This window comes from Protobothrops mucrosquamatus, unplaced genomic scaffold (assembly GCF_001527695.2).
Source record: "Protobothrops mucrosquamatus isolate PMUCROS unplaced genomic scaffold, P.Mucros_1.0 scaffold24, whole genome shotgun sequence".
Taxonomy (NCBI): domain Eukaryota; kingdom Metazoa; phylum Chordata; class Lepidosauria; order Squamata; family Viperidae; genus Protobothrops; species Protobothrops mucrosquamatus.
The window spans coordinates 1,745,901-1,771,882 of NW_015386409.1; the positions used below are offsets into that span (position 1 = coordinate 1,745,901).

Genomic DNA, 25,982 nt, shown 5'->3' on the forward strand with positions numbered 1-25,982 from the left:
GAAGAAAAAGAAAAGATTGGGATTACGGTTTTTGTAATCCTACAGAAGCAAAACTGGAAAAGTTGAATGTTCCATTGCACTTCAAATGCATATTTTAAGGCAGAAATCATTTATCTACATTGATTGTATGGAATATGGCATATAAGTGGTACTGCTAGTGTTCATATTATTTTAAGTTTCAAGAACTTAAAAAGTAGAAATAAGGCAAATACAAGCTGTTCCTCCCGTACTGCAGTCTTAGTCCTTTGCTTTTGAAACAAGGGGGGGGGGGGAGGGAGAAAAAATGGTAAGTCAGGACATATTTATCGATTCTATACATCCAAATTATACAGTGATAATAGAATAGTATTAAATATTCTAGGACGTTACATATAAATTAAAAGCATATAATTTTCTCTGTTAAACAAACTGAAAAGTTAGACAACTTCCCTCTTGACAGGCTTATGGCCCATGCTCTTAACCTACAGGAGAAGTGAAGCAACATGTGGTTCTCCAACTGTTTAAGTAATGCTACTCCAGATATCACTGGCAGTAATGGTTAACGCTTGGGTATGCCGGAAGTTTGAAAGGTGGAGTTCAGTAACTTCTAGAAGGCCAAATTACAATCTGGAATTTTCCGGGTTTTTTTAAGGAAGTCATAAAACTGATCACCTATGCCTATTCTAATCAAAATAACGCAAGGACTAAGGCAGCTTTAATACAGAGTGTGAAAATTGTCCAGCAATTATAGGGTTCATCTGAATTCTCTAGAAAATACACATAAAAGGAAATCGTTTTTTTCCCTATTTAATCAGAACGGCTCCTAAAACGGCCATTTTAATTGAAGGATCATCTTTTTATTTTTAAACTTTTAGCTAAGCTTGGTTATCATGGGGCTGAGGAAAAGAAGAGCAGACCATTAAAGCCAGACCACGGAGCTTAAAGCTATCACCAGAATCTGAATAAAATAGTGCAGACCTCAGTGTGATCACTTGTTTGTGTCTGGAACACAAGTCCTTAAGATAAAACAGATGTGCAGTAAATAGGAACAACTGGTCACTTAGTCTCCATTCTGTGTTATTCAGGATATAAATTAGTACATGATACGGCCAACTGAATTTTCCAAATTAGTATCTCTACTGAACAGGATCGGCTTGTCCTGAACATCTTTATAGCAAAGTGTTTTGGAAACTGCAAATGATTTCCTCTAAAATAAAACAATGCATACTTTTGAAAATCCATTTTATGAAGCATTATAGATGCAAGAATCAAATGGTAATCTATAATTACATTTCTGTTTCTAAAAATTCAAAGAGTTTTTTTGGGGGGGGAAACAAATGCCATATTTTTCTACTACCATTATTATTTGTTAAATGCGATCTTGAGTTTTTCGAAACCGGCAAAAAAAAAAGTCCTCGTATTTACACAGAAATTAACAAGTTCTAAATAAGTGAAGCCATGTGTATGTATGGTGTAAATGCCAGAATCCTGTATAAGAGGCACATGTCTCTTTGCACCTTTTACAGCAATGCTTAGTATGTATGCCTAGCTTGAGCGTTGGTTTTATTCTCCTAGAAGCATAGGAGAGCAGATAGGAAAGACTAATATAAATTACTGCTACACAGTCAGGGCTCTTCCTGTTTTAATTGTTCACTGCATGAGAAAGTCCAGTATCCCTGAGATAGGAACTGTAACTGAAGGAGACAGGCTCTCCAAAAGAAGAGTCCTTGAACATTACAATTAGTGCCACTAAGTCAAGGCTTGAACTTCACAGGCTTGGCCTGCTTAATATTTACTGGCAGAAAGTCGCTTGAGTAGTGGTTCATCATAAACCCAGTATTCTCCATCTTCATGGAACAGCTGTAAAAGAAAAAATATTCATTAACAATTTCATAGGAGCAAAAGGATTGACACAAGAAATGATTTCTGAATGTAAACTTACCCTTGTTTCCCATGGAATCTCTTTCTCTTTCCTGGCTTTGGCTTCAGCTCTTTGTCTTTCCTCAAGCCTATGCTTAGCATCAGTGGCTGCATCAATGTCTCTGATCTTTAAATTGTAGGTTACATCTTTCCATAGGCTTAAAAAAAGATAGAAAAATATTCAAGTCTGCTTCAAGTTGCAAAAAAAACCAATTTAATAATCTAGAAAGACATGTTTGGAAGGAATGAAACCATCAAGTTTGTTCCCAAGTGATTCCATTCTATATGTAGGGTTAAGCCTGGTCAAACTGATTTGAAACAAGAAAATGTTACAATTGGTCCAGTACTGTGATTAGATCACTCTGGATCTGAATGAGGTTTGTCACTACCATAGACATCCCTGGGTCCAATTAGAATGGTTTGAAGTTGGGTTATGGAACCTGATGGATTTCTAAAAACACCTGGCGGATGTCCTAATAATTTGTCAGGCAGTTTCATCAAATATCTGCTTGAACTCTAAAATATAGAGATGACCAGAAAGTGTGATGAGATGGTCACCCTGGGTGACCACTCTGCTCACTGAGTTGCCCTCTATTTTACTGAGGAGCTCCAGAAGATGAGATAGTAGAAAAAAAAACCAGGAATGTCAATGGAGGAAGTCCAGAAATGAATTTGACATAAGGGTTCATGTTTGAGCCTTATATATACAATAGGGGTGGCAAATAATTCTTTATCTTCCACCCTTATTGCAGTAGTGGAGTGTGCCTCGGGAGCCACATTTAGGGTGATTTACACCTTTTGGGGATGTGCAATTCAAAAAGAGCTTCCTGTGAGATGTTTGTGCAATATTTTGCTGATAAACTTGCTCAGATTCACTCAGGTCCTGATTCTGTATGGTCTGAGAGGTAGGATAATAACTTGTGGGGTAACCTGTGATTTTTCTTGGCTTATCAGTTCTGCAAAAGTGGAATTGGGTGATCAGTACAGTATGAGTTCTTCTACCTATGTGTACTAGTTCTATACCCAAGATGGAAGATAGGGGTGTACGGTAGTAGTCTTTGACTTACAACCACAATTGGGACCAGAATTTATGTTGCTAAGCAAGGCGGTTGTGCATGATTTTACTTTTTTGCCATGTTGGTTAAGTGAATCGTGATCAAATCCACCTTCTTAGTTGGGCTGCTTAGTTGGAAGCCAGCTTGGAAGATCACAAATGGTGATTACATGATCTTAGGACACTGTAACTGTTGTAAATACATGCCTGTTACCAAGCACCCAAATTTTGTCATGTAACCATGGGGATACTGCAACAATCGTAAGTACAAGGACCAGTCAAGTCAATTTTTGGTGCCACTGTAATTTTCAACAATCCTTAAACAAATGGTTTAAGGCAGATTTACATAATTTTTGCCCAAATTGTATTGTTATAATTGAACAAAGCATTTTAATTTTCTTTGTTTTAAGTTTTCACATATGTATTTGAACTGATAACCTATTTAAAATAGGCAGCATACAAAATACTATAGCAAATAAATTATCCCATGTTCATTAAGATTATTTACAATTACTACTTGAGAATATTTTTTGAAGCTATTATTATAACAAACCAAAAGTATATTAACACTGACCAGCGGGATTCATATTCTTCTTGATCTTCTAGTTTTCTTACTTTCTTCTTAATGATAGGCAATTTCTTGGTATCGATAAAGACTACATTTTCCTAAAGAAAGAAAATCTCTATTAGGCTTTTACATTATTCAACTTAAATCTGATTTTCATTGACATTTATTAGTATTTCTCATATCTTATATATTTACCTAAAGACAAACAGAATGCAATTCAATATCTGCTCTCCAATAATGCAATTGATTTCATAAAAATTATGTTAATCATAGAGCAGATTTCCATCAGTTATTCATACCCTGAAAACGGCTTAATCTTGCATACCCTTATGTAGCTAGCCCTTGGTTAACAAGTGCTCGTTCAGTGACTGTTTAAAGTTGCATTGTGCTGAACAAGTGGTACAACCAGTCCTGGAAGTTCTGGCTGTCCCACCACCCCTGTGGTCACAATTGTGATCCAGGCAGTTGGCAATCCAGGGACTTGTACTTAACAACAGTTGCAGCATTCCACAGTCACATGAATGTCATTTGCAACCTTCTCTGCCAGCTTCCCACAAGCAAAATCAATGGGGAAGCTGGAAGGTTGCAAGATGCTCCTGTAACTCACAGTCTTACAGCTACCCCCCCACCCCCCAAGGAGCTTGGCTATGAAAGGATTTTATACTCCATAGTGTTTGTGCACACCTGCTGCGGCTATTTTTTCCCCTTGCGCTCTTCCCCCTGGCATGCTTGCAAGCCACCTGCATCTTCCTGCCAGCTTCCTCACTGACTGCTTGTTGGAATCCAGGCGGAGATCTTTGATTCCCACTTAATGACAGCATCAGGGATTGCCATCGCTAAGCAATGTAGTCACATGACATTATACTTTATGATTTTACTGCCTAGTGATAGAAATTCTGGTCCTAATTACCCTAGTTAAGCAATGACTACTCGTATAGTCTTTGGAGCTGAATGATTAACTGGTAAATTAAATTAATGACATTCTTGGAATGAATCAAACTTTTCATATGGAATACAAAAGAGAAAATGCAACAAAACATTTTAATCTATTAATTAACAAAAAAAAACTCAAAAAAACCAAGATACTTTACCCCTGTTGCATGTTTTGCATACATGATACCGTTCCATTCTCCTTCAATTGAGCAGAAGGATTTTTTATCGTTAGGTGAACTAAAAAACAGAAGAAAGTATTAAAATCAGGGGCCAGCCACTCACTTGTCAATTTAGTTCAATGCTTCGCTCAGCATCGCATATCAGAAGTTTTTCAAGTCAAGCTTGACTCCTATTGATTTTACTGACACAGCCCTATAATTTTCTGGGATGTTTTTTCAACACCTCTGTCTATCCTACTTAGAAGTACTGCCTAATATTCTCTCATTCCAATATTAACCACCCCAGCCCTGCTAAGTGTCCAAACCCAGAAAAGTTCAGAAAAGGTTTGGTTAGGTGGTTAGGTGCTACTACTTGCTGAGAGGATCTGTCAAAATCCTTAAAACTGCTTTCCCTAAACTGGTTCCCTGCAGTGGACTGAATGTAATTATTATTTCCAACTAATAATACTGTAAGGTACAATACAGTAAAATCACGAAATGTTTGGAAGAGTTAGCAGTAAAAGGAAACCAGGCCCTCTAAGTACACAGTGGCTGGACACTATCAAAACTGACATCAGCCAGAGCATAGAAAAACTGAAGAAATAGTGCAAGATCGGAAGATGTGGAGAGACTGCCCATAGAATCATCAAGGGTTGATTGAATGGATAACATGGCTGTACTAACACATTTTGTGGGCACCACATTAGGGAATATTAAAAGTAGTCTCCAGCAGTTCTATTATATTTTTATATCAGAATTTTGAAATGAGTGCTATTTTTAATATATATATATATATATATACACATATACTTACAATATTTCTGCTGTTACTTTGTGCTTCTTCCCCCCATAGAAAGGTTTTGTGTGGAATATTATGTTAGCATTATAGCCTGTCTTAGAGCAGCTAATGTTGCACTCTCCTCCCAGCTCTATCCATGGCACTGTTAGAATAGATCTGTCAAGAAAACCAATTCAGATTTTTCAACATGTAGGAAGACAAACAATTTATCATTTATAAAATCATTGAAAACTAGAATTACTTGCCTTGCATAGCCATTGGGAAAGGTTAAAATGTAATGTTCATCATAATCTAAGCACGATACACACCCTGTAAAAAGCAACAGTATGGGATCATATCAATTTTTTTTAAAGAGAGAAAGGAAAACAAAGATTAAAGTAAAGTGAACAAAAATAACCTGTCAGATTATATTTCTACAGCCCAGTCATTCCCCCACCGCATTATCAAAAGCAGAATGGCTATATTTAGCTCTGAAAAGAGGTAAACGTTTTTATTTTACTTGTACACAATCTAAGCCCCATACTCCCCAAGCCAAAAAATTTAGCCTTGCCTTTTCCAGTAATGACAGTCTCGTGCTCCTCCCCCCAAGGCCATTAAAAAAAAGAGCAGTCAAGTTTACCATCCCTGGACTAGAGCAATGACCAAACAAATTGCTACTTTGGAAATCCTAGTTGAAAGTGATTTTTAACAACAAAATGGTACCATCAGAATGAAAAAAAAGTTAACTTATGATTTTATTGCTTTTCATATTTAAGTGTGGAAGTGTTTTACACAAACCACAGTATTTTTCTTCAAAATGTAGTCCGTTAACTTATTAAATATCCCTGCTAAAATTACATCTGCCAGAGCATTTCAGCAAAGGCCAACAAAATCAGATAATAAAAATCAAGCTATGCGATAACTGTCAGTTATTTTTTTCAGTACTATCATCAAAGTTTTTTTCTGGTAATACCTGGATGTTCTACAAATAATTATTACGTCTGATTAAAAATCTTCAGCAGAATTTTAAGCAAGCAGGAAATGAACAATATGCTGGCACATACTACTTTGATGGCTCCCTGTGGTTTGTACTTGATTATAATAATCAGAAACTTCTTACTCTGAGAGAAGACACTAAATTGAAAATGGACCGAACTGACCACAGACAATTAACTGCATCTGTTAGCAGTCAATGATAATGAGCAAAGCAATGAGAATTCTGATTTATCCTTTTATAGGAAACACTGCAAGAGAATACTAAACTATTTGCTTCCAGTTAACGTCAAATAAGCAATGTCAGTAATTCTCATTGCTCATTAAGACTAAATTTGATAAGAATCAACCATGACAATCTGTGACATCAATTTATAGGTCTCCAGATGGTACTGGACTAGTAATTCCCATCAGTCTCATCACTGTGTCAAGACTAGCTACAGCTGATTAAGTTTATCTGTAATGGAAAAACCAGATATTGCCTGTTCCTGGTTGGATTATACAACCCACATTTTCTTGCATTAATTAGCACAGAAAGAAAATAGCAACAAGTTACAATCTATGCAAATCACAAAAATTCCTCTACCAAACACCAAAAAGCTCACAATTAGTAGTTTAAAAGTATTGTTACCAGCTGTCAGAGGCTATCTCTATTAGGAAAAAAAAATACATACATGTTTTGTCAAAAATACTTTATAATTATAGAATTAAAACTCAGGATTATGTAAAATTCAGAAACGATAGACATACCCTGGCCTATATTATGAACACCAATAGACATTCCCAAGAACTTTGACTTGGTCCAGATGTGAGCATTGAACTGAATTTTCTTCCTGGAACATTCTGCATAAAATGCTGAAACTTAAAAAGGACAAACAAATATGGTGAACTACAGTGCAGTAAGTAAGCACAAAACACATATCTGCTTTCCTAGTAAGAAATCTGGAGAAAAAAAATGGCTAAAGTTTCAAAATGTAAACAGCAACAATAGTTTTTTAAACAATTTACAAACAAAATAACTTACTTGGAGGGTGGTGGGAAACTTGTTCTGCTACAAATGTCACATTATTTGGGGAGACCCATGGAAGAGGTCCATCTGCTACTGTCTCCTGCAAAACAGATTCCAAACTATACATGATATACATTTCTTTTTGTATACCTGAGATATTTACAAATATTCTGGATGTGAAGGTACATTAAACAATAGAAAAAATAAAATTTATGTCAGTAACCAAATTCCTAAAAAAACTTTCTACCATGTATCTAACAAAGAAAGGAGACTTGGGTTAAATGAAACAACTTTCCTTCATAGTAGAAATGCTACACTGGAATGATTTTTGAAAATAAATATATAAATAATACTTCAATGTGCTTTAATATGAATATGTATTTTGCATGTTTAAACATACATGTAAAATGAAGATTATGAGCACTTAAGACTTTTAAAATATTGTCTCTTACCCCTCTGTCCTAATGTGAGAATAGTGAGGTCACTGAATAGTTATTAGGAAAATAGTAATTAAATAACTGGAATAGAGCAATATTGGCATATTGTATACCAGGGGTGTCAAACTCAATTTCACTGAGGGCCGCATCAGCATTGTGGTTGCCCTGGGGGGGGTCGGGTAGGGTGTGGCCAGAGTGGGTGCAGCCTACTGGGTGGGCATGGATGGAGTGGGTGTGGCTACTGGGTGGGCGTGGCCAGTTCTATATCATTCGCATCAAGGGTGCCTATAGGGGCCTGGGCAGGAGTGGGACAGATCTGAGGGTCTCTGGCAGAAGGGGGTGGGACTGGGGCAAGTGCCAAGGCATGGTCCACCGGGGCAAGTGCCAAGATGGCCACCACAAAATTGTACATTGGCTCCTGGCCGGCCTGGACCAGGGCCAAGGCAGCGGGGGCCGTTCCCTCACTGTTTCCAGGATGGCTTCGCGAGCCACATGAAACCACTTCGCGGACCGCATCCGGCCCCCGGGCCTTGTGTTTGACATGTCTGTTGTATACTATTAAAAAAACCTAATTCATAAATTACACTATCTTTAGAGTTCAAGTCTCTAAATGCATACGAAATCTTCTTTACTGGAAAATACTGACTTTGTGCAGTATTCTTATAATCTCTTCAGGAGATTAATAAAATAGATTTAATGATATTTTTAAAAAGGAAGAGTCATCAAAAACCGACCATTTTTTTGTTTCTAAAATAAAATTAATTAATACTATTATACAGGAAGTCCTCAACTTAACGATCACAATTGAGCCCAAAAATTCTGTTGCTAAGTGAAACAGTTAAGTGGGGTTTGCCCTATTTTATAACCTTTCTGGCCACAGTGGTTAAGTGAATCACTGCAGTTGTTAAGTTAGTAACGTGTTTATTAAGTGAAATTGGCTTCACCTTTGACTTTGCTTGTCAGAAAGTTGCAAAAGGCGGTCACGTGTCCCCAGGACAATGCAACCATCATAAATTTGAACCAGCTGTCAGTCCAAATTTTGATCATATGACCACGGGAATGCTGTAATATTCGTAAGTGTGAAAAATGGTCATAACTCACTTTTTTCAGCGCATTGTAACTTTGAATGGTTACTAAATGGATAGTTTGTAAGTCAAGGACTACCTGTACTTCAAAAATAAGAAAGTCTACCACTTTCATTTTTGAAGTCGGCATTAAAAAAAACCTGTAACAGTAGGGAAAGCTCCTGTCCAGGGTTAGTTTTCTTTCTAATTCTCCATCCTTCTAGTTTTCTATTATTCTTCCCTTGACACCACATTTAAAAGTTGAATTTGCTGTTAGTAAAATATAATGGAAACATATATATATTTGAGGTCCGATGATCAGCATAAGATGTAGACATGTTTGTGAAATTCTAATAAAATACTGACCCCAGTGGAAAATTATCTGCAGTCATATCCATGCTATATTCGACATTATCCTAACAGTCAGAATGGGCATTCTTCACTATGAGTATATACAAACATTATATGGAAAATGTAATCTTCAATAAGACTATAATGGACTACAAATATACTCAAATACTACTTGGAAAGTTACTGACAGTCTCCATTACCCATATGAGGAAAAGCCAAATAAATATTCAGGGCAAGGGAAATGAAAAGAATTATAATGTTATTTTATTCAACATATATCTCTACTCAGACATCAAACCCACTGAACATAAACTGATCACCATGTTTCAGCCTAAATGATTTCATAAGGTTATTAGCATGATAAAGTTTGAGGACAGGGTAACTCCAAACATTACTATGGATTCCTTGAAGAAAAAGTTGGATGTAAATGCAATACATAATCAGTAATCCAGATAATGGCTATGAAAAAATATGAGCAGAAGACAAATGGCATAAAACACATAATGGTTTGATGTTAAACCTGTAAATTCATATTTAAAGTTGAATGGCTTATATACCTAGAATTTTTCTTACTTCAAATATAATCCAAATCAGGGAATTATTGAGAGAGGATTGGAAAAAAAGTTGCATTTAGTGTAGAAACTATGTTTAAAAATACAATTCACAGAAACATTCTATAACAATGTATCATTTCATTGCCAACTGGTTCGTCTCATCATGGCTATGAGCAACCTTTTGCAATTTGTTTTCTGGCAGCTATATTATTCAAATATGATACAAAGACTTCTAGTTTCCATAGCTTCTAGCTGAAAGTGTCATGCAGATATGTAGCTATATTACCAACCATATTTTCTTCTTGTTCAGCACTTGGCAGTATCCAATGGCATCGGAAGATTTCTCCCAAAATGGGATTGTAAGGTTTTTTTGCAACAGATCCTTTCCTTCCTGCATGAAAAGCTGAGAGATACCATTTTACCACTTGAATCATACGATCTTTTGGATCTTTGTAGTCACTAATACTAAAGAAAACACAAAAAAATATATTACTTTGAAACTAAATATAAATATTTCAAGATTTTAAATTCCAAATAGAAAAATGTTTCTATGGTTACCAGAAAGGCACATTGCTTTATAATATATATTTATACAATATACATGTATTTATATAAAAATGTAGCCAATGAAATAGATGTAACTAAGTTCAGTGGTGGGATTCAGCTGGTTCGCACCACTTCGGCAGAACCGATAGCTAATTTTTTGTTGCCCAGGCCCAGAATGGACTTCCGGAAGTGGCATCCACACAGAGAACCAGTTGTTCACATATTTGAATCCCACCACTGACTAAGTTTGTATGCAGCACAAAGTATTATCCAACTTGCATGTGGTAATAAGGGAGAAAACCAGTATATGATCAAAAATGTAATACCTCACAAATAAATCAGGATGCGCAAAGAAGTCTGCATACATTTCTAAGAGTGATCTTCTTTCCAAAATAAAAGTTGGAAGAACCACCTGAGGAAAGAAAAAACTTAGCAAGTTCAAATTTCAAAATCATATTAATTTCAATGAAAGTGATGCTTAAGTTTCAAGGCACATTGCTAGGTATGACTGCCTTATAGACATTGTGTTTAATTAGCATTTGCTCAAACCAAATAAAATACTTTATTTATGATCTCAAGCCAATAAAACACAATTTAAAATATAGAAAAACCAATTATGAACTGATTTCATAATTGTCAGTTTTATCGAGGTGCTGATAAACTTTTATTTCACCTGCTATATGCCTCATATTTTAACCTTTTTCTAAGTGATAGTTTCCAAGAATTCAAAGAGTCTCACCTTTGTTAGGTCCATTCCTAACCTAACTTGTGATAAAAGGTGCATGATAACACTTTTGTGTTCTTCCACTGACTCCCCTTCAATATCATCGTCTCTGTCATCATGAGGATCAAAAAGATCTGGAAAAAGTAAAAGCAACCCTGTAATTTCTTGGCCACATTTTAAAAATACAAGAAGTAAATAAAATTTATTTAAATTATTTTAAACATCTATATCAGCATGCTGGAACTGATATTGAAGTGATTAAGAACCTAAATAATTTGTGAATTTCTCTTACCAGCATCATTTGTCCCATTAGACACTGAAGAGTTGAGGGACTCTGCTGTATCTGGGCGTTTCATGCTACTCCCAGTATTGCTACGTGTTAGAATTGTTCCAGATCCCGAGGGGCTATGGAAAAATGCAAAATTCTTATAGTTGAATATAGAACATATCTGAGATAATTTCAAACATAATCAAACTTGAAAGAACTTTCATACTACTGTACATATATACCTGGAAAAAAGCTTAAATAAATGCCAACTTAAATATGTAGAGTAAATATACTATTTAGGGAAGAGAACACAGACAAAAGAAAAACAGTTTATATTTGTATAGCAAGTTCAAATAAATAATCATACAATTTGTATCCCAAAAATTATAAAAGACTATCCCACTACATCTGTAGACATACTAGACTGATTAGAACTGGGAATACACACCACACACTCTAAGATACATCAGCTCATGGATAAAAACCCAATCTTGAAAATGCAAACAGATTGCTTCCCAGGAGTTAATCGCTACAGTAATATTACTTCACAGTATGAATGTTGCATAAGCAAGGCACAATTTTACAGCCGAAATTGTTTGTGTATTGTACAAAAGTTAACTATTCACAATATATTATGGGAAAGATTCAGAGGCTGATATACAGTATGTGTAATTTTGCAAATTCTTAAAGAGGAAATAATTGTCTGCATACTTTTTTATCACTTACTCCAAACATCTCTTTGGGGATGAACTAGTCTGATAGAATTCATCGGCATCATAAAATTCATCTTCACTACTAGAATAAGAAAAATCTGGAACTGTATTTGGAGACAGATTGACGTGGCTTGGAGAAGTTAAACTGCTGCTGGGTGCTGACTGTCCACTTCCTGTAAAGATTATGCATACACATAATTCGCAAGTGTGTGTGATATTTAAAACATTGTTTTTTTTACTGCGACTCAAGTTAAACTAATGTACTGAATTTAAGTTTGATCATCAACATAAAATAATGAAAATAACAAAAATAAAAATCAGGAAGCTACAAAGATTGCTTAATAGAAAACCCTTCACCTATTAAGAATATATTTGAGAACATAACAACACAAATCAAATTTACTAGGATACAGTTTATGCAAATATTTAAACAAGTAAGCCAACACAAACAATACAGTACAGTAACAACATCTCTCCTTTACAAACCCATTTATTTAAAAAATGGATAGAAAGCTAATGTATTTATTCCTATAAATGCTTTTGGATCCCATAAACAATACAAAAGAACACAAAATAAGATGGGGTGGAATATTCTAAAATGCTAAAAGGGATAGAAAGGAAGAGTCTCACCAATCTGTTTTCTAATGAACATTTTTATTCTTTGCAACTGGCTGCCATGTATACGCAGCCAATTTGTGAGTATGCAAATCTTGCCTAACAGCTGTTTTGCAAGAATACGTTATTTGCTCTCAAAATTTCAAATGCACTCTCAAAACTGAAATTATCTAACCTGCTCTAAGATACTAGTTTTGTTTCCTGCCTACCTGAATTCTAAACATTTGCCTTGCTAAACAATTTTTAGTATGCTACAAGAAGTATGCAGTTCTCTTTAAAAATTAAGTTGCTCTCATCTATAACAATTTGGAATGGCTGATAGAACCATATTATGTGAAAAGGAAGTTCAGAATTGTATCCAGTCATTACTGAGACAAATTCAAAGTGTTGTTAATAATTATTTAAATTGTACATCACTCAGATGGAAATTTCATATATTTCCATTATAAAAGGATCTCCAATGTTCTTTCTCTAAAACTCCTTATACTAAATTAGATGAGGTAGGTAGTTATTAGATAGATAGCTATTTATTTATTTTATATCCTGCCACAATCAAACAATTTTCATTTGCAGCAGTAGAACTGCAGGTGTGGAATATCTCCTCCAAAGAGAAGTGAGAATATTTAAGCAAGGCAGGATTGTTATTCTTTGCTATGGATAACTGTACCTAAAGGATTTAGTGAAAAACATGCTTCATTAGCAAAGCTATTCTTGTACTCTTCATAAACAAAACTCCTATAAACCTCCCTATTTAAGAAGGCAAGAGAAGATTGTTGGGCTATACCTGTACTATTTGGTGTTGGAGTCTGATGACTTCCAAGTAATGCTACCACCGGTCCAACAGGTAGGGATGATGGTCGCTGTTCTGATTTGCAAAGTTGAGTTGGTTCTGAAAATATTAAACAAATCACTTCACTGTTTTATTTTTAGTTCTACTCACTCTCCTGGAGGCTTATTAATCCTTTTAATTCACCCCATTCCCTTTTTACTTTTCTCAAAATTACTCTGCATTTTAATCAATAAAGGAGAATATTTGTAGCTCAGGATTGAAAAGAGGGGTCCTTGGTGCTCTCTGAGCTTGGTTGTTTCCTTGAAGACATTTCATTACTCAAACTAGGTAACATCATCAGTGATAGTAAGGAATAGAGTTTGCTCTCAGTTTACTGTATCTTCTAGTGGCTTGCCCTCTCAGTGTTTGTGGGGGCAGTCTTTGAGGTTCTTTGGTTGGGCTGTTTACTGTTGACTTGTTTGGCAGCTCCTTGATTGGGAACCAACAATCAGCTAAATAATACCCCAATCAAGGAACTAAAGTCTTACTACAACATATTTCCTTCAAAATGGCAGGAGCGCCTGAGGAAATTGGAAAAACATTGTTCACTCTGCTATATTGCTTCCTCTATATGGATAGAACTTTTATAGACCACTTGAAAATGTGAATAATTGTAGGAAATTCCAATTTTAATTTACAATGGATTAGCAATTTTATATATCACAAATCATTTCCTTTCTGCATTCTGTGAAAATAAATGGAAAGAGATGAAAATATTTTTAAAGCGTTTAACAGATATTAGCAGACAGGATTTTTTAAAAATACCATACCTGGAGGTAAGACAGTCTGCGTAGGCATTGTGCTATTCACTGAAGATTCCAAGAGACTAGGTGGATATATTGCATCAACAGGATTAATAGTGCTCTGTGATATAAAAAACAAGGTTAACTCTTTTTGAGAACCATAAAATATGTTTTGTGGAGGAAGCCAGTCCTGAGAGAAACACAAAACTAAATGCTTTTATGACATTAGTAGTCTATAAAAATAATGATTATAGCCCATTAAAGTTAATTCAGTTGCTTTAGTATCATAAAGCCAAGGATTCCTGCTTTAAAGTTTAATTTGCTGATGTGATGGCAACACACAAAATTACAAATCATTCAAGGACATAGTTTTATTTTATATTTTGCTTATGCAACCCAACAATATTATCAATCAAGATGCTGAAAGAATTTGTCAAGCATTTTGAAGAAAACTATGAACATGTACCATTAGACTGCGTATTTCAGTCTGATTATGAAAGTTTATGTAAACTAAATGAAAACAATGCATTATTCTGGGGTGAAACATAAACTCTTCACCAGTCTCGTTTGGTGACTTTTTTATTAAAAATATCAGACTAAATTATTCTTTAAAGCTTCCTCCTGGCCAAATCTTGATGCAGGAATGAAACATTTTTATTAAAATCAGATAATGAACATATGATGTCAAGTTCAGATGTTGTAAAGAGAAAAAGTCAGCAAAGTTTTCACCTAGTTAAACAACTACTATATGAAATTGGTTATTTCCTACATTAGTAGACAATATATTTCATATGTGTCCTCTATCATACATCTAACATTCAACTGGGTGACTAGATTCAAAGGGAAAGGGAACTATGAGAACTGGGTTATTTTGTGTAGAAATTCTCTTGCATCACATTGCTAATATCGGAGAAAGGGAACTTAATGCTCTCCAGTAATTGATGAAGTACAATTCCCAGCATTTATCAAGATTGGCCATACTAGCTGGACTACCAAAAGATATACAAGTAGTCTTCGACCTACAATAGTTTGTTTAGTGAGAGTTCAAAGATACAACGACACTGAAACAAGTGACTTATGACCAGTTCTTTTTTTGTAAAAAAAAAAAAAAAAAAAAAAAGGTGCCGGAACTCACACACGTCATACAACCCGCCTTGCCTACCCTACAAAGTTCCATCCAAAAAAGGTGCCGGAACTCCGTTCTGGGCGTTCTATGACAAAAAAAGCCCTGCTTATGACCATTTTCCACATAATCATTGCAGCATCCCCATGGTCACATGTTCAAAATTCAGACACTGGGCAACTGACTCATATTTATGCCGGTTACAGTGTCCCAGGGTCACTTGATCATCTTTTGCGACCTTCTGACAAGCAAAATCAATGGGGAAGGCTGATTCCCTTAACAATCGTGTTATTAAGTTAACAACTGCAGTGATTCATTTAACAACTGTGGCAACAAAGGTTGTAAATTGGGGCAAAATTCACTTAACAAATGTCTCTCATAGCAACAGAAATTTTGGGCTCAATTACGGTCATAAATCGAAGACTATTTGTACTTCAGAGCATTTGAAAGGCCAGAGATTCCCCACATCAGCATTATATGAAACAGGACACAACTGCCACATCATTATGCAGTTGATTTTCCATTACTCATGCAGGAATCAGTTCTCCTTCATTAGCACAATTCTGAATATGTAGTTCCCAATATAATTACCTCTACTGTTTCAGAAAACAACAATCTATATTTGCAATTTGCAGAATGTATTATCAGGAAAGTAGTAAGTTATATTCAGAACAAATAGTAGAATAACAATTTAAACTTTTAGGAAAATAACCGAATCCAGTAGCATTTGTTTAGAATTGGAGAAGTCTGAGTATGAAAGCAAAAGAATAAACCAGAAAAATAACAACTAGTTCATACAGAAATGGAGATACAGAGCATGGGTTTCCAGCAGTCAGCATCAACAATAAAAAATAAAGGAGAACTCTTGAAGAGATGAAGGGAAAGTGCAGTTGCTGAAAAGTAGCAAAAGCAGAATATATTTTCGTTGCGCAAATTATTAGCAAGAATGCTAGCTATCCATAATAAAAATATTTTTTTCAGAATTTATAGTCAATTATAGTCAACTTGGTGAATTGGACATAATTCTTAGAATAAATGAAGTAAAGAAATTCCAGGTCCCAGTTACTTTAAAAAAAAAAAACATACTGTGGGAACAATTATAGTAACGGTATCTTCCCAGAAGAGGAATTTAAAATGGAACAGCTTTAGTCTACACAAAATGACACAGAAGATCATTACAAACTAGAAAAAAAGAAACCAATGATGGTCCATTATTTTCAGTGAATAAATAGTTTGCTTTGTTCACAAAAAAACCTTTATCTGAATAAAATCTGAAATATTTCAAGGACACTTATGAACGAGACATATATTAGAAACTTGCATATAATTATTTAATTACTTCCAGGATTCTCATATGATATTTTCTGTTTGTTTCCTTCTTATTCTTAGATTAATACAAACCCAAATGATGTCTTAAACTTAAGGCATAGTACCAAAGTATCTAATATTAAGCAGCAGTCAGTTATCTCATTACCTAAAATTGTTACACGACAAAATGAGAGTACCATTTGTATTAGCAAGTACGAATTGTAATTAAATTATGTGAATTATAGGAAGGGCCTTATCTATAAAATTAATGCTCTTCACTAATATTAAAATTAATATCATCCTGCAATTTCTCCATCATGGAAGTAAAATTGTGGTCTCCTTAACATCACAAATGAAAATTGCTTATTTGTGGGAGATCAGCAGTAAGGACCTAGAACTGGAAAACTGTTCTGGGAATTTTCCAACCCATTCTGTAACTCTTTTCCCAATGAATCATTGTAATGCCAGGCGTAAAATTAAAGTTGTAAAAGAGTTAATTTTTTCACTCCAAACAGAAAAAATCTAGAATTCAATAAAAATGGGATTATACTTTTAAAGTAAATTTTAACTAGCTTCAGTAATACCAAAATTCTCTTTTTAAGCACCCAAATTTCATTCATCTTACCCTGTTTATGTATTATGTTTACATTAGTACAGCAAAAGATCTATATGACAGAGATTAGCAAACATTACAGAAGAATTATGCCAACCATCAACGACTAGTTTCTGAAAATATATGGTTGTTTATGTTATTGAACTGATCCAAATATGCAATTTCTACATGCTACTTTTTTTAAAAAATGTTCAAACTCATATGTTTAATCCTACATCATGCATATTGGAAAATTAACCAACACAAGTTGAATACACAGGTAGTCGACTTACAACCATTCATTTAGTGACCATTCGAAAATACAACGGCATTGAAAACAGTGACTTATGACCATTTATCACACTTATGACCGTTGCAGCATCCCCATGGTCACAAACTCAAATATGGGTGTTTGGCAACCTGCTTCTATTTATGACAGTTGCAGTGTCCAGGAGTCATGCGATCATCTTTTGTGACCTTCTAACAAAGTCAATGGGGAAGCAGGGCTCAATTTACAGTCGTGTTACTAACTTAATAACTGCAGTGATCCAGTTAACAAGTGTGCCAAGAAAGGTCATAAAATGCATCAAAACTTACTTAATAACTGTCTCACCTAGCAATGGGAAATTCTGGGCTCAATTGTGATCATAAGTCAAAGACTATGTCAACTCTACAACAAACCTGGCTGCAGCCATTTTGCTTGTTCTAGGTTGCCACACAATGGGAGGGGGTGCGGAAGATTTCTGCTGGTCTAAATATTTCACTGTCCCGTGAGAACCAAGGTCATTTCTGTCAGTTAGGTGGGGGGGCGTGAGACAGACTACCTGTAGTCTTAGAATGATGTTCCCATTCTAAGGAGGTTAAGAGGTAAAGTACTCCAGAAACAACAGCTTCAAAATTTGGGTTTTATCAACATGCTTAATGTTGTAATGCATCAACTGGGCTTGATATTTTGATTTCATCCAAAATTAATTACTATGTTTATATTGTTCTACTCTTCAAGACCATCTTGAAGACTGAATTGATTCAATATTGCCCAATGCAGTAACATACTAATTTTTCACAGGTTTCACTGGTTGCTTCCTGGATCAATTCACAGACCTGATTTTGACATATGGATCCTAAATACTTGAAAAATATCAACTTTTGATATTTAAAGCTGTAAAGCTATCAATCTATTATACTAAAGAAAATGAAACCCTTATTCTTTTCAAATAATGTATTGCATTTTTCTCTAAATTGGTACATCAGCATAATCACCCAAATCAACATAATCATCCAATATAGTCCTCTTAAGTTTAATACTAGATCATGACTATTATTATGTGTACAGACACTATTTATATTGTTGATTTGTAGTCAAATTAGTTTGCCATATCCAAACACAGTAACAAGAAAACCTTTCAATCTCTTTATGTTAAACACAGAGGAAAAGGAGAAGTTTCATAGATTATGCTATTAACTGTTAAATGATGTGTGCACGCTGTTTTGAATTTCTCTGTTTAAATATCCATGATAAATCTTAAGAATCCATTTTAAAAAATGAAGCATCCTTTATATATATAGATTTGTTATGAAACATCCTTTATATATATATATTAGATTTGTTAGGAAGTTGTATTACCATAAACATTTAAACAGTATTGAGGTAGAATTATAAAAAGAAAAATACAAGATACTATATGCTTCAACTTTATAAATCATTTTAATATATGCTCTAAAATACAGTATTTTGCTATTCTGCATGAACTATAAATAAAAAAACTCAGAATGTTAATATGTTAACACACAGGTAATGCTCTGAATATGACCATTCAACAGAGCTGAATGAGGGGAACTTAAAACCAGCCTGCAAAATTCTGTCCATCACAGCATCCCCATGGCCATGCAATCCCAATTCAGGCAGTTAGCAATCAGCTCACAATTATGACAATTATTGCACCCCATGGTTACATGAGTACCATTTGCAATCTTCCCTGTTTCCACAAGAAAAGTCAGTGGGAAAGTTGCAGGAAGACCCAAGTCATTTCTGCTCCTGCTTTTTCATCCACCCACCCACCTATGGCATCTGCCCATGATCATGCTTGCCCATAGCACCCATCTGCTCGAGTTCCATAGTGCATGCCTACAGGACTCACCCACACGTGGTCCATTGTTCCTGTTCACAGCACCCATGCACCTGCGTTCTTGCCTAGAATTCTCACCTCTTCCCATGTTGTGGTCCCATGAGGTCCTCAGTTAACGATCTACATGGTCCTGGGGTTATGATGGCAATAGGGATTGCTGTTGCTGAGCAATACAATCATGTGACACTGCGCTTTATGATATCACTTAACAACCCAAATTCCAGTCCCTATCACTGTTGTAACTCAAGGACTTCCTATACCCTAATCCTCAGTAAATAGGCTCATTATCACAGAATGCATCCAGAATTATATATAGAACTCTTTAATTAATGTCATCTTTTTAGAAACTCAAAGAACAGTTTATCTGTTACCATAGTTCTTTGAATTATTTGAGTCACATGGATTATGTATCTCTGCTTAGTTACATCGAAACTTTTCTATAGCTGAAAAGAAGTTTAGTAAGAAATATAATGAATGTGCGCACTAGGAATCTTACATCCCCTCAATTTTTAAGAACCAACAAAGCAGCCATGAAATTAGGAGAGCTTACTTACTCAGACATCAGAAGAAAAGGGAATATATTACCAAAGATGGGAGATGACCACTTTAAAAGCTTCAATTATAGGTAAACAATATTCTTTATCCATTTCTGTGTGCAAGAAGGAACAAATCTACAGGATGATGGTGTACAGAAATTCACCAAGGAAGAACCAGACACAAATATCTATTCTTACATGCAGTATGACTCAGGCTAATAGTATCTGGCAAATGTCAAGGTTTTCAACCAAGTAGCTTTCTGCATAGGTCAGGCAGTGACATCCCCATGATCTGTGTTACTAATGTTGAATAAATCTACATAGAATATGCTTGCATGAATCAGAAAATCAATGCTGCTTTGTGTTATAAGACAGCAATTTGGTAAGTGCTTCACCCTTTTAAATCATTTCTATCACTTCACCAATTATCCATTTTCCAATTTCATTGTCAAATTGTATTTTTAATCCATTGACAAATAGAAAAGAGGGAATTGGAATATTTGGATAGAAAAATATGTCAGAGGGAAGTTCTGGCTCTTTTCCCAAATACATTTTCCAGAGATCAGAGGTATGAATTAAATAACAAACTTTGTCTAAAGAAGGTTAGGGTGAGGAACAGAGAAATAAACTGGAACCAAGAGGCTAATTCATACAAAAGAATAATCTCCAAAAATTAATTTAAGTTATAACCTTAGAAAAATACTCCCAAAGCAGACCCTGAGAAATAGCAAGATTAATTTCAAAGGAAAATGCCTCTTATGTTTTTACTTTATTCAACATAAAGAACTGCAAACTTCAATAGACTTTTTAAGTTTAGCCACAAACTTTTGTCAATCATAATAAACATATAGCTAAATATAGATGTTGAAAATTTGGATAAGACATTTTTCTTCTGTCCATAAAGAATTGATCTAGCCTGCCTGGCACTGGGATGCATTGTTCCAGACATGGGCCCAAGAAGATGAGGGATTTTCCTAACATGATACAGGTTTATTCCTACCAAAAGTTTCTCAGCTATCAAAAATTTCTGGTGGAGCTTCATTGCAGACATAGAACATATACATGATGCACAAATTATGTTTTTTAAACAAGAGGCTTCCATTCTGACACAATCACAATTTCTGGCACATCAGACAATTAAATTTTCTTCCCAATTTCTTCCCATTCATACTGGCATTTAATTTTGCTTTATTAATAGGAAACAGAGAATGTTAACATGAGAAGAAACAGTGGAATTTAGACACTTTGAAACACTGACAAGATACTGAAAATGAAACACTTATTTCAGGGAGAGAGAGAAAAAAATAGAGAAAGGAAGAAAAGTGGAGGTTCAAGTCTCTGTGTTCACATGACTGTAGCGTTAATGCTCTGCAGAGATAAAAAGTAATAGTTTACATTTAAACTTACTATAAGTCCATCTGCGTGCTTCTCCTCATTAGTTTGATCCTTAAGGAAAAATGTTACAAATATTAACAAAACAATTTGTCATCAATGTATTTAATGCTGTTTTTATAAGATTCGTTTTCTTAAGAAATTACCATTACACTTTTTGAAAGGAAAATTTCCTCATTAGAAATTTTGTTCATTATATAGTTCAGGGGAGTCAAACTGCCAGCCCACAGGCCGGATGCGTCACATGGAAGCCATGTCCACTTCCCTCCGGCAAGGGAAAAAAAGTCGCGATACATCACAACATATCACGTTATGTGGTAAGTTTGACACCACTGACATAGTTGTTCATTATAAGAAATTCATTTATTTTAGAAGTAGATAAAAATTCTTTCTAGCAAATGGATCTACTATTTAAAAGCCACACCAAGTTGCATCTGTAAGATATGAATTGCTAAAATTGAAGGTATACATTCATATAAATACTTAGAACTCCTACAAAAGGTTCTTATATCCTGTTCTTTTTGAATTCAGAAACAATATTCCTGAAAATCTCCAAAGAATAAATACTATATACAAAGGAAAAAAAATAGCATTTGAGGGATTTCTGAATAAGATGCCTCTACTATTCTTCATTCATTGATGCCTTCTGGTCTTCCTTTTAAATGAAAACTCCTTTGAGCTGAACTTGATTCCTGCTGATTTCATTAAAACCATTTGAATTTCCTGTCCCTGGATGATTTTTGAGTGCTTCAACTAACCTACAACCCTGAGATTTCCTGATGATCTCCACACAAGTATTAAGATTCAATTCAGTTGGGTTATGAGATTAACCAAAGTTTTATCAGGAAAATATCACACTCATTCTGTCTTCTCCCATCATGTGAAAAAGAGAAGATCAGCAGAAAGAGAGAATATGCAGAATATAAGTTTCTTTAACATAATATTGTGATCCTTTGCACATTTAATATAATATTGTGACACTCTATCTATCTATCTATCTATCTATCTATCTATCTATCTATCTATCTATCTATCTATCTATCTATCTATCTATCTATCTATCTATCTATCAGTTATGACTGGAGCTTTTAAAAGAAAGCAAAAAATTTGCTCTGAGTTTGTTATCAATGACTACATAATGATGTTCACTGGTTTAGTAGCGCCACTATATATAAGATATATTTTGCTACATGTCCCCCCCCGTCACCCTGCAAATAGTAACTACAGCTGGTATAGCACTAGTTTGATCTTAATCAAGAGCAAGAGTAAAAGATTGCTCTTCACTTTATTTTTTAAATTCCTTCTGGACTTAGGTTTACATCAACAACTTCACAGTTCAACCCTGAGCTATATACTGTATATTCTCTTCTGTTAAAGTACATGTGGACCACTGGATCAGAATATGAAAATACAGAATGCGTGAAGCAAAATATAAATCAGCTTTTGGATGATGAAACACAGTTTGAATGCATATTATGGACATTTTCACAAAATGGCTGACAGGAGATCTTGGCTATTAATAAAACATTAACAGAAAAGAAATTGGTGAAACTGCCATGCTCTTTTACACTTGTGGTCAATGTTTTCTTCTGGGTAAGTGGAATACACCCAAATTTGAAAGATACGGCGAGCCACTGTAGTTAAAAATATATAGTATAGTTAATCCATAGTTCCAAGTTAATCAGTATTTTACAATAGGCATTTAATTTCCCTTTTATGAAGTAAAATTATCTAAATTATCCAAATTAGCCAAAGAGAATGGATTACTGAAATTTTACCTAACCCCCATGCAAAGTGATTAGGGCACTGAATTCTCCTTTTCTCCTTTATTAGAAGACTTCAGAACTTAGTAAATCTTTTCAGAAAATGTCAAACAATTCCTAAGGAGTTTGAAGTTGCCTCACTCAATGTTGATCATTTTCCTCCCAAATTTCAGTGTACAATTTGGGGGTATTTGGGCATAATTGTAGGCTGCCATCCCTGCTCTAAATAATGTTATAACTGATGGCAGTATTTCATTTAATAATAGTTGCAGCGTATGCAATTACAGGAATAGAATGTTGGAAACTGCTCATAACGGATAAATATAATTAATAGCTTTAATGTGATGTTTTTCCTTACAGTGACTACCAGGAAGCACCATATTCTGATGGTCAGTATAAACTCCATTATGTAAAACTCTGTATATGGAGCTTGACAAAATATAATATCTGCAGCATTCTGCATTGAAAATTTAAGGGAAAGTAGCCTGTATATACTATTTGACTGCTCAATATTAGAGCAGAGTAATATTAAGAGTTCCTGATGTTCCTGATATAGAGAACATCCTATGTCATTTCTTTGGTATTTATGTAAACTGTTCAAGCTTTGTATAAAAAACAAGGAATAGAAAAAAGTTTGCACATAAAACCAGAGAGCTACTCAGATTAAAAAAAAACTCCCATCACTCCCCAAGTTAATCATGGTGTGTAACTTTCTTGCCATATTAAGCCATTTGGTGGCTTGTGATGGGGTCAGAAATGCAACTATATATGCAACTTAAATTATTTTTCATGAAAACTCAGCTTTAGAGGTGCTGAGTTTTTCATTTTGTCAAGTAAAAATTGCTACTACAAACTTCTGTATTTGGAAATAAGAAAACATAGCAAATACAAATACAAATCTTGTCTTAGCAGTTTTGAACTACAGTCAGTGAAGTGCAAGAATCTTTATCAGTAATGCCTGATCTGAAAGCTACATTCAATTCACATGAAGAACAAAAATAAAGAAGACTGACATCATACATGAGTTACATTAGAAAAAGGCAAAAACATTTGAAGTTTGGGGTTTGTTTTTTGTTTATTGACATAAATCTTTTTTGCCCTTTATCCTCCCCTTCTTTTCTCTTTTTTCTTACTCTTTCTCTTTTCTCCCTCTACTGAAGTAGACAAATTAGAAAAAGAGGCATATGTTAAATTCTTATTACATCTAAAGCTGGAAGGGATTTCATAATTTCCAGAAATTGAGAAGCAATCTTTAACTTTTAATTCTTAATCCCAGTAAGCGAGAGAACATTGCTGCAGTCATATAAATAATGCCAATTTGCTACAGACCTCCCATTTAAAGGCCCTAATTAAAGACAAAGTCATGGGCTCGAACAGCACGGTTCCCACTTATCTTCCTTTTCAACCCCAACTTTCATTGTAATGTTGCTGCTTTATTGTCTTTCTTGAGGAGTTCCTACTCATCACAATCAGAAACTGTCAAAAAGGAAGACTACAGTTCAGAATCTGAAAATTAGCTCTGTGTTAGTTTTTCTGACTTTGAAAATTGTCAAGTTTAGTTACCATACAAAAATGCCAGGTCTGGCTAAAATATGAATTTTCTATATTGGGGGAAAAAAACTAACAGCCAACATATTTCACGAAGCTTTGAGCTAAATTATAATTATTGATACAAATGAAGATTATCACAGTACAACTGTACAATAGACCATTTTTGTATTTGTGTCATAAAGGATATTAACAGTTTAGGATTTAGGAGCAAATGGCAAGCTTTATTTGAAGTTCTTTCCTAAGAATGTTTTTTAAAAATATTAATACACCTACTTTTAAAATAATATTAATAACTATAATATTTCATTACAAATATTCTTAATAAAATAATTTAGTTATTTTTATATTACGTCAGTATATAAGAACTCCATATTTCAATAAAACAAATATCCTGAGTTTTCTGTGTTTTATCAGTATTGTACATATGAAAAAAAATTAAAAATATTGTTTTTCAAAATATACATATAGAAAAATTAATATTTTTCTACTTTGAACTAATATCTGAATAAATTGCTCTTGATTATCCTTATTTCCCAATATAATTTAAAATTAACTAAGCATAGCTACCGTTATTGTCATATTTTAATCATTCTCAACAATAAGGAATATTTCCCAAATTTTGAAGTATCAGTAACATTTTACCATTTTTTTGCAGTCTTTTATTATTTCAAGAATGTCATTCATGCTTATTTTAACTTTGCAAACAATGTCCTTCCCTTACCAGCATACACTTTATCCTACCAGCAGACCAGAGCAAGCATCTCTTCTTCTTCATATCAATTCTTAATGCCAGAATTGTATCTAAAACAATTTTCTTAGAAGAATTGTTCAAATGTATTTTGGCACAAGTGAACTGCTATCTAGCCATTTCTATGAACATTTTGTTCTTTTGCAACTAAGGATAGTAGACATTGGTCTTGCACTCAACTCCAATCCATGGTATTAGCTATTTGTTGCTTGAAGGTTTGTCAAAAAATTCATTCTTGAATACTTTTTTTTAAATTGTTGTATTACATATTACTTGATTATACTGTATATGGTTATTCTTTTGGACTTTGACCCAAAATAGATACATATATAGATAAATGCATACATCAGCAGCAACTACCATCACCAGTTTATGTTAGATATTTTTTAGTTGCCCCACAAAACTAAATGAGATGGGGCGTTGTCTTACCTGAACGCCTTTTCTCAGCACGGAGATGGAGGATCCACCCATGGGTAGTAGACTGTATTCCTGCCCAATCAGATTAAGTCAGCCAAAGTTGCCACGCCCGTCCTGGACCCTAGATTCCAGTCTTGACGCGAGCGAAGCCATTGACTGACATAGGACGTACTGGCTCAGAAACTAAACT

The 25,982-nt window shown here is 34.5% G+C and overlaps 1 protein-coding gene across 2 annotated transcripts in view; it reads right to left on the minus strand.

The window, feature by feature from the left end:
* Nucleotides 1-1,206: 1,206 nt before the first annotated feature.
* Nucleotides 1,207-25,982, minus strand: part of OSBPL9 (oxysterol binding protein like 9) — a 62,758-nt gene continuing 37,982 nt past the window's right edge. The window contains exons 9-24 of one of the 2 annotated variants that reach the window (XM_015810906.1): nucleotides 21,329-21,367; nucleotides 14,264-14,357; nucleotides 13,449-13,553; nucleotides 12,063-12,222; nucleotides 11,361-11,473; nucleotides 11,084-11,202; nucleotides 10,671-10,756; nucleotides 10,089-10,263; nucleotides 7,408-7,492; nucleotides 7,134-7,244; nucleotides 5,657-5,720; nucleotides 5,427-5,567; nucleotides 4,613-4,691; nucleotides 3,528-3,619; nucleotides 1,922-2,057; nucleotides 1,207-1,839 (exon numbers count right to left, since the gene is read on the minus strand). In XM_015810906.1, the coding sequence (XP_015666392.1) occupies nucleotides 1,765-1,839; nucleotides 1,922-2,057; nucleotides 3,528-3,619; nucleotides 4,613-4,691; nucleotides 5,427-5,567; nucleotides 5,657-5,720; nucleotides 7,134-7,244; nucleotides 7,408-7,492; nucleotides 10,089-10,263; nucleotides 10,671-10,756; nucleotides 11,084-11,202; nucleotides 11,361-11,473; nucleotides 12,063-12,222; nucleotides 13,449-13,553; nucleotides 14,264-14,357; nucleotides 21,329-21,367 (1,674 nt within the window). In that variant the 3' untranslated portion in view covers nucleotides 1,207-1,764. The remainder of the gene's footprint in view (nucleotides 1,840-1,921; nucleotides 2,058-3,527; nucleotides 3,620-4,612; nucleotides 4,692-5,426; nucleotides 5,568-5,656; nucleotides 5,721-7,133; nucleotides 7,245-7,407; nucleotides 7,493-10,088; nucleotides 10,264-10,670; nucleotides 10,757-11,083; nucleotides 11,203-11,360; nucleotides 11,474-12,062; nucleotides 12,223-13,448; nucleotides 13,554-14,263; nucleotides 14,358-21,328; nucleotides 21,368-25,982) is intronic. The other variant, XM_015810907.1, reaches the window with a different exon arrangement.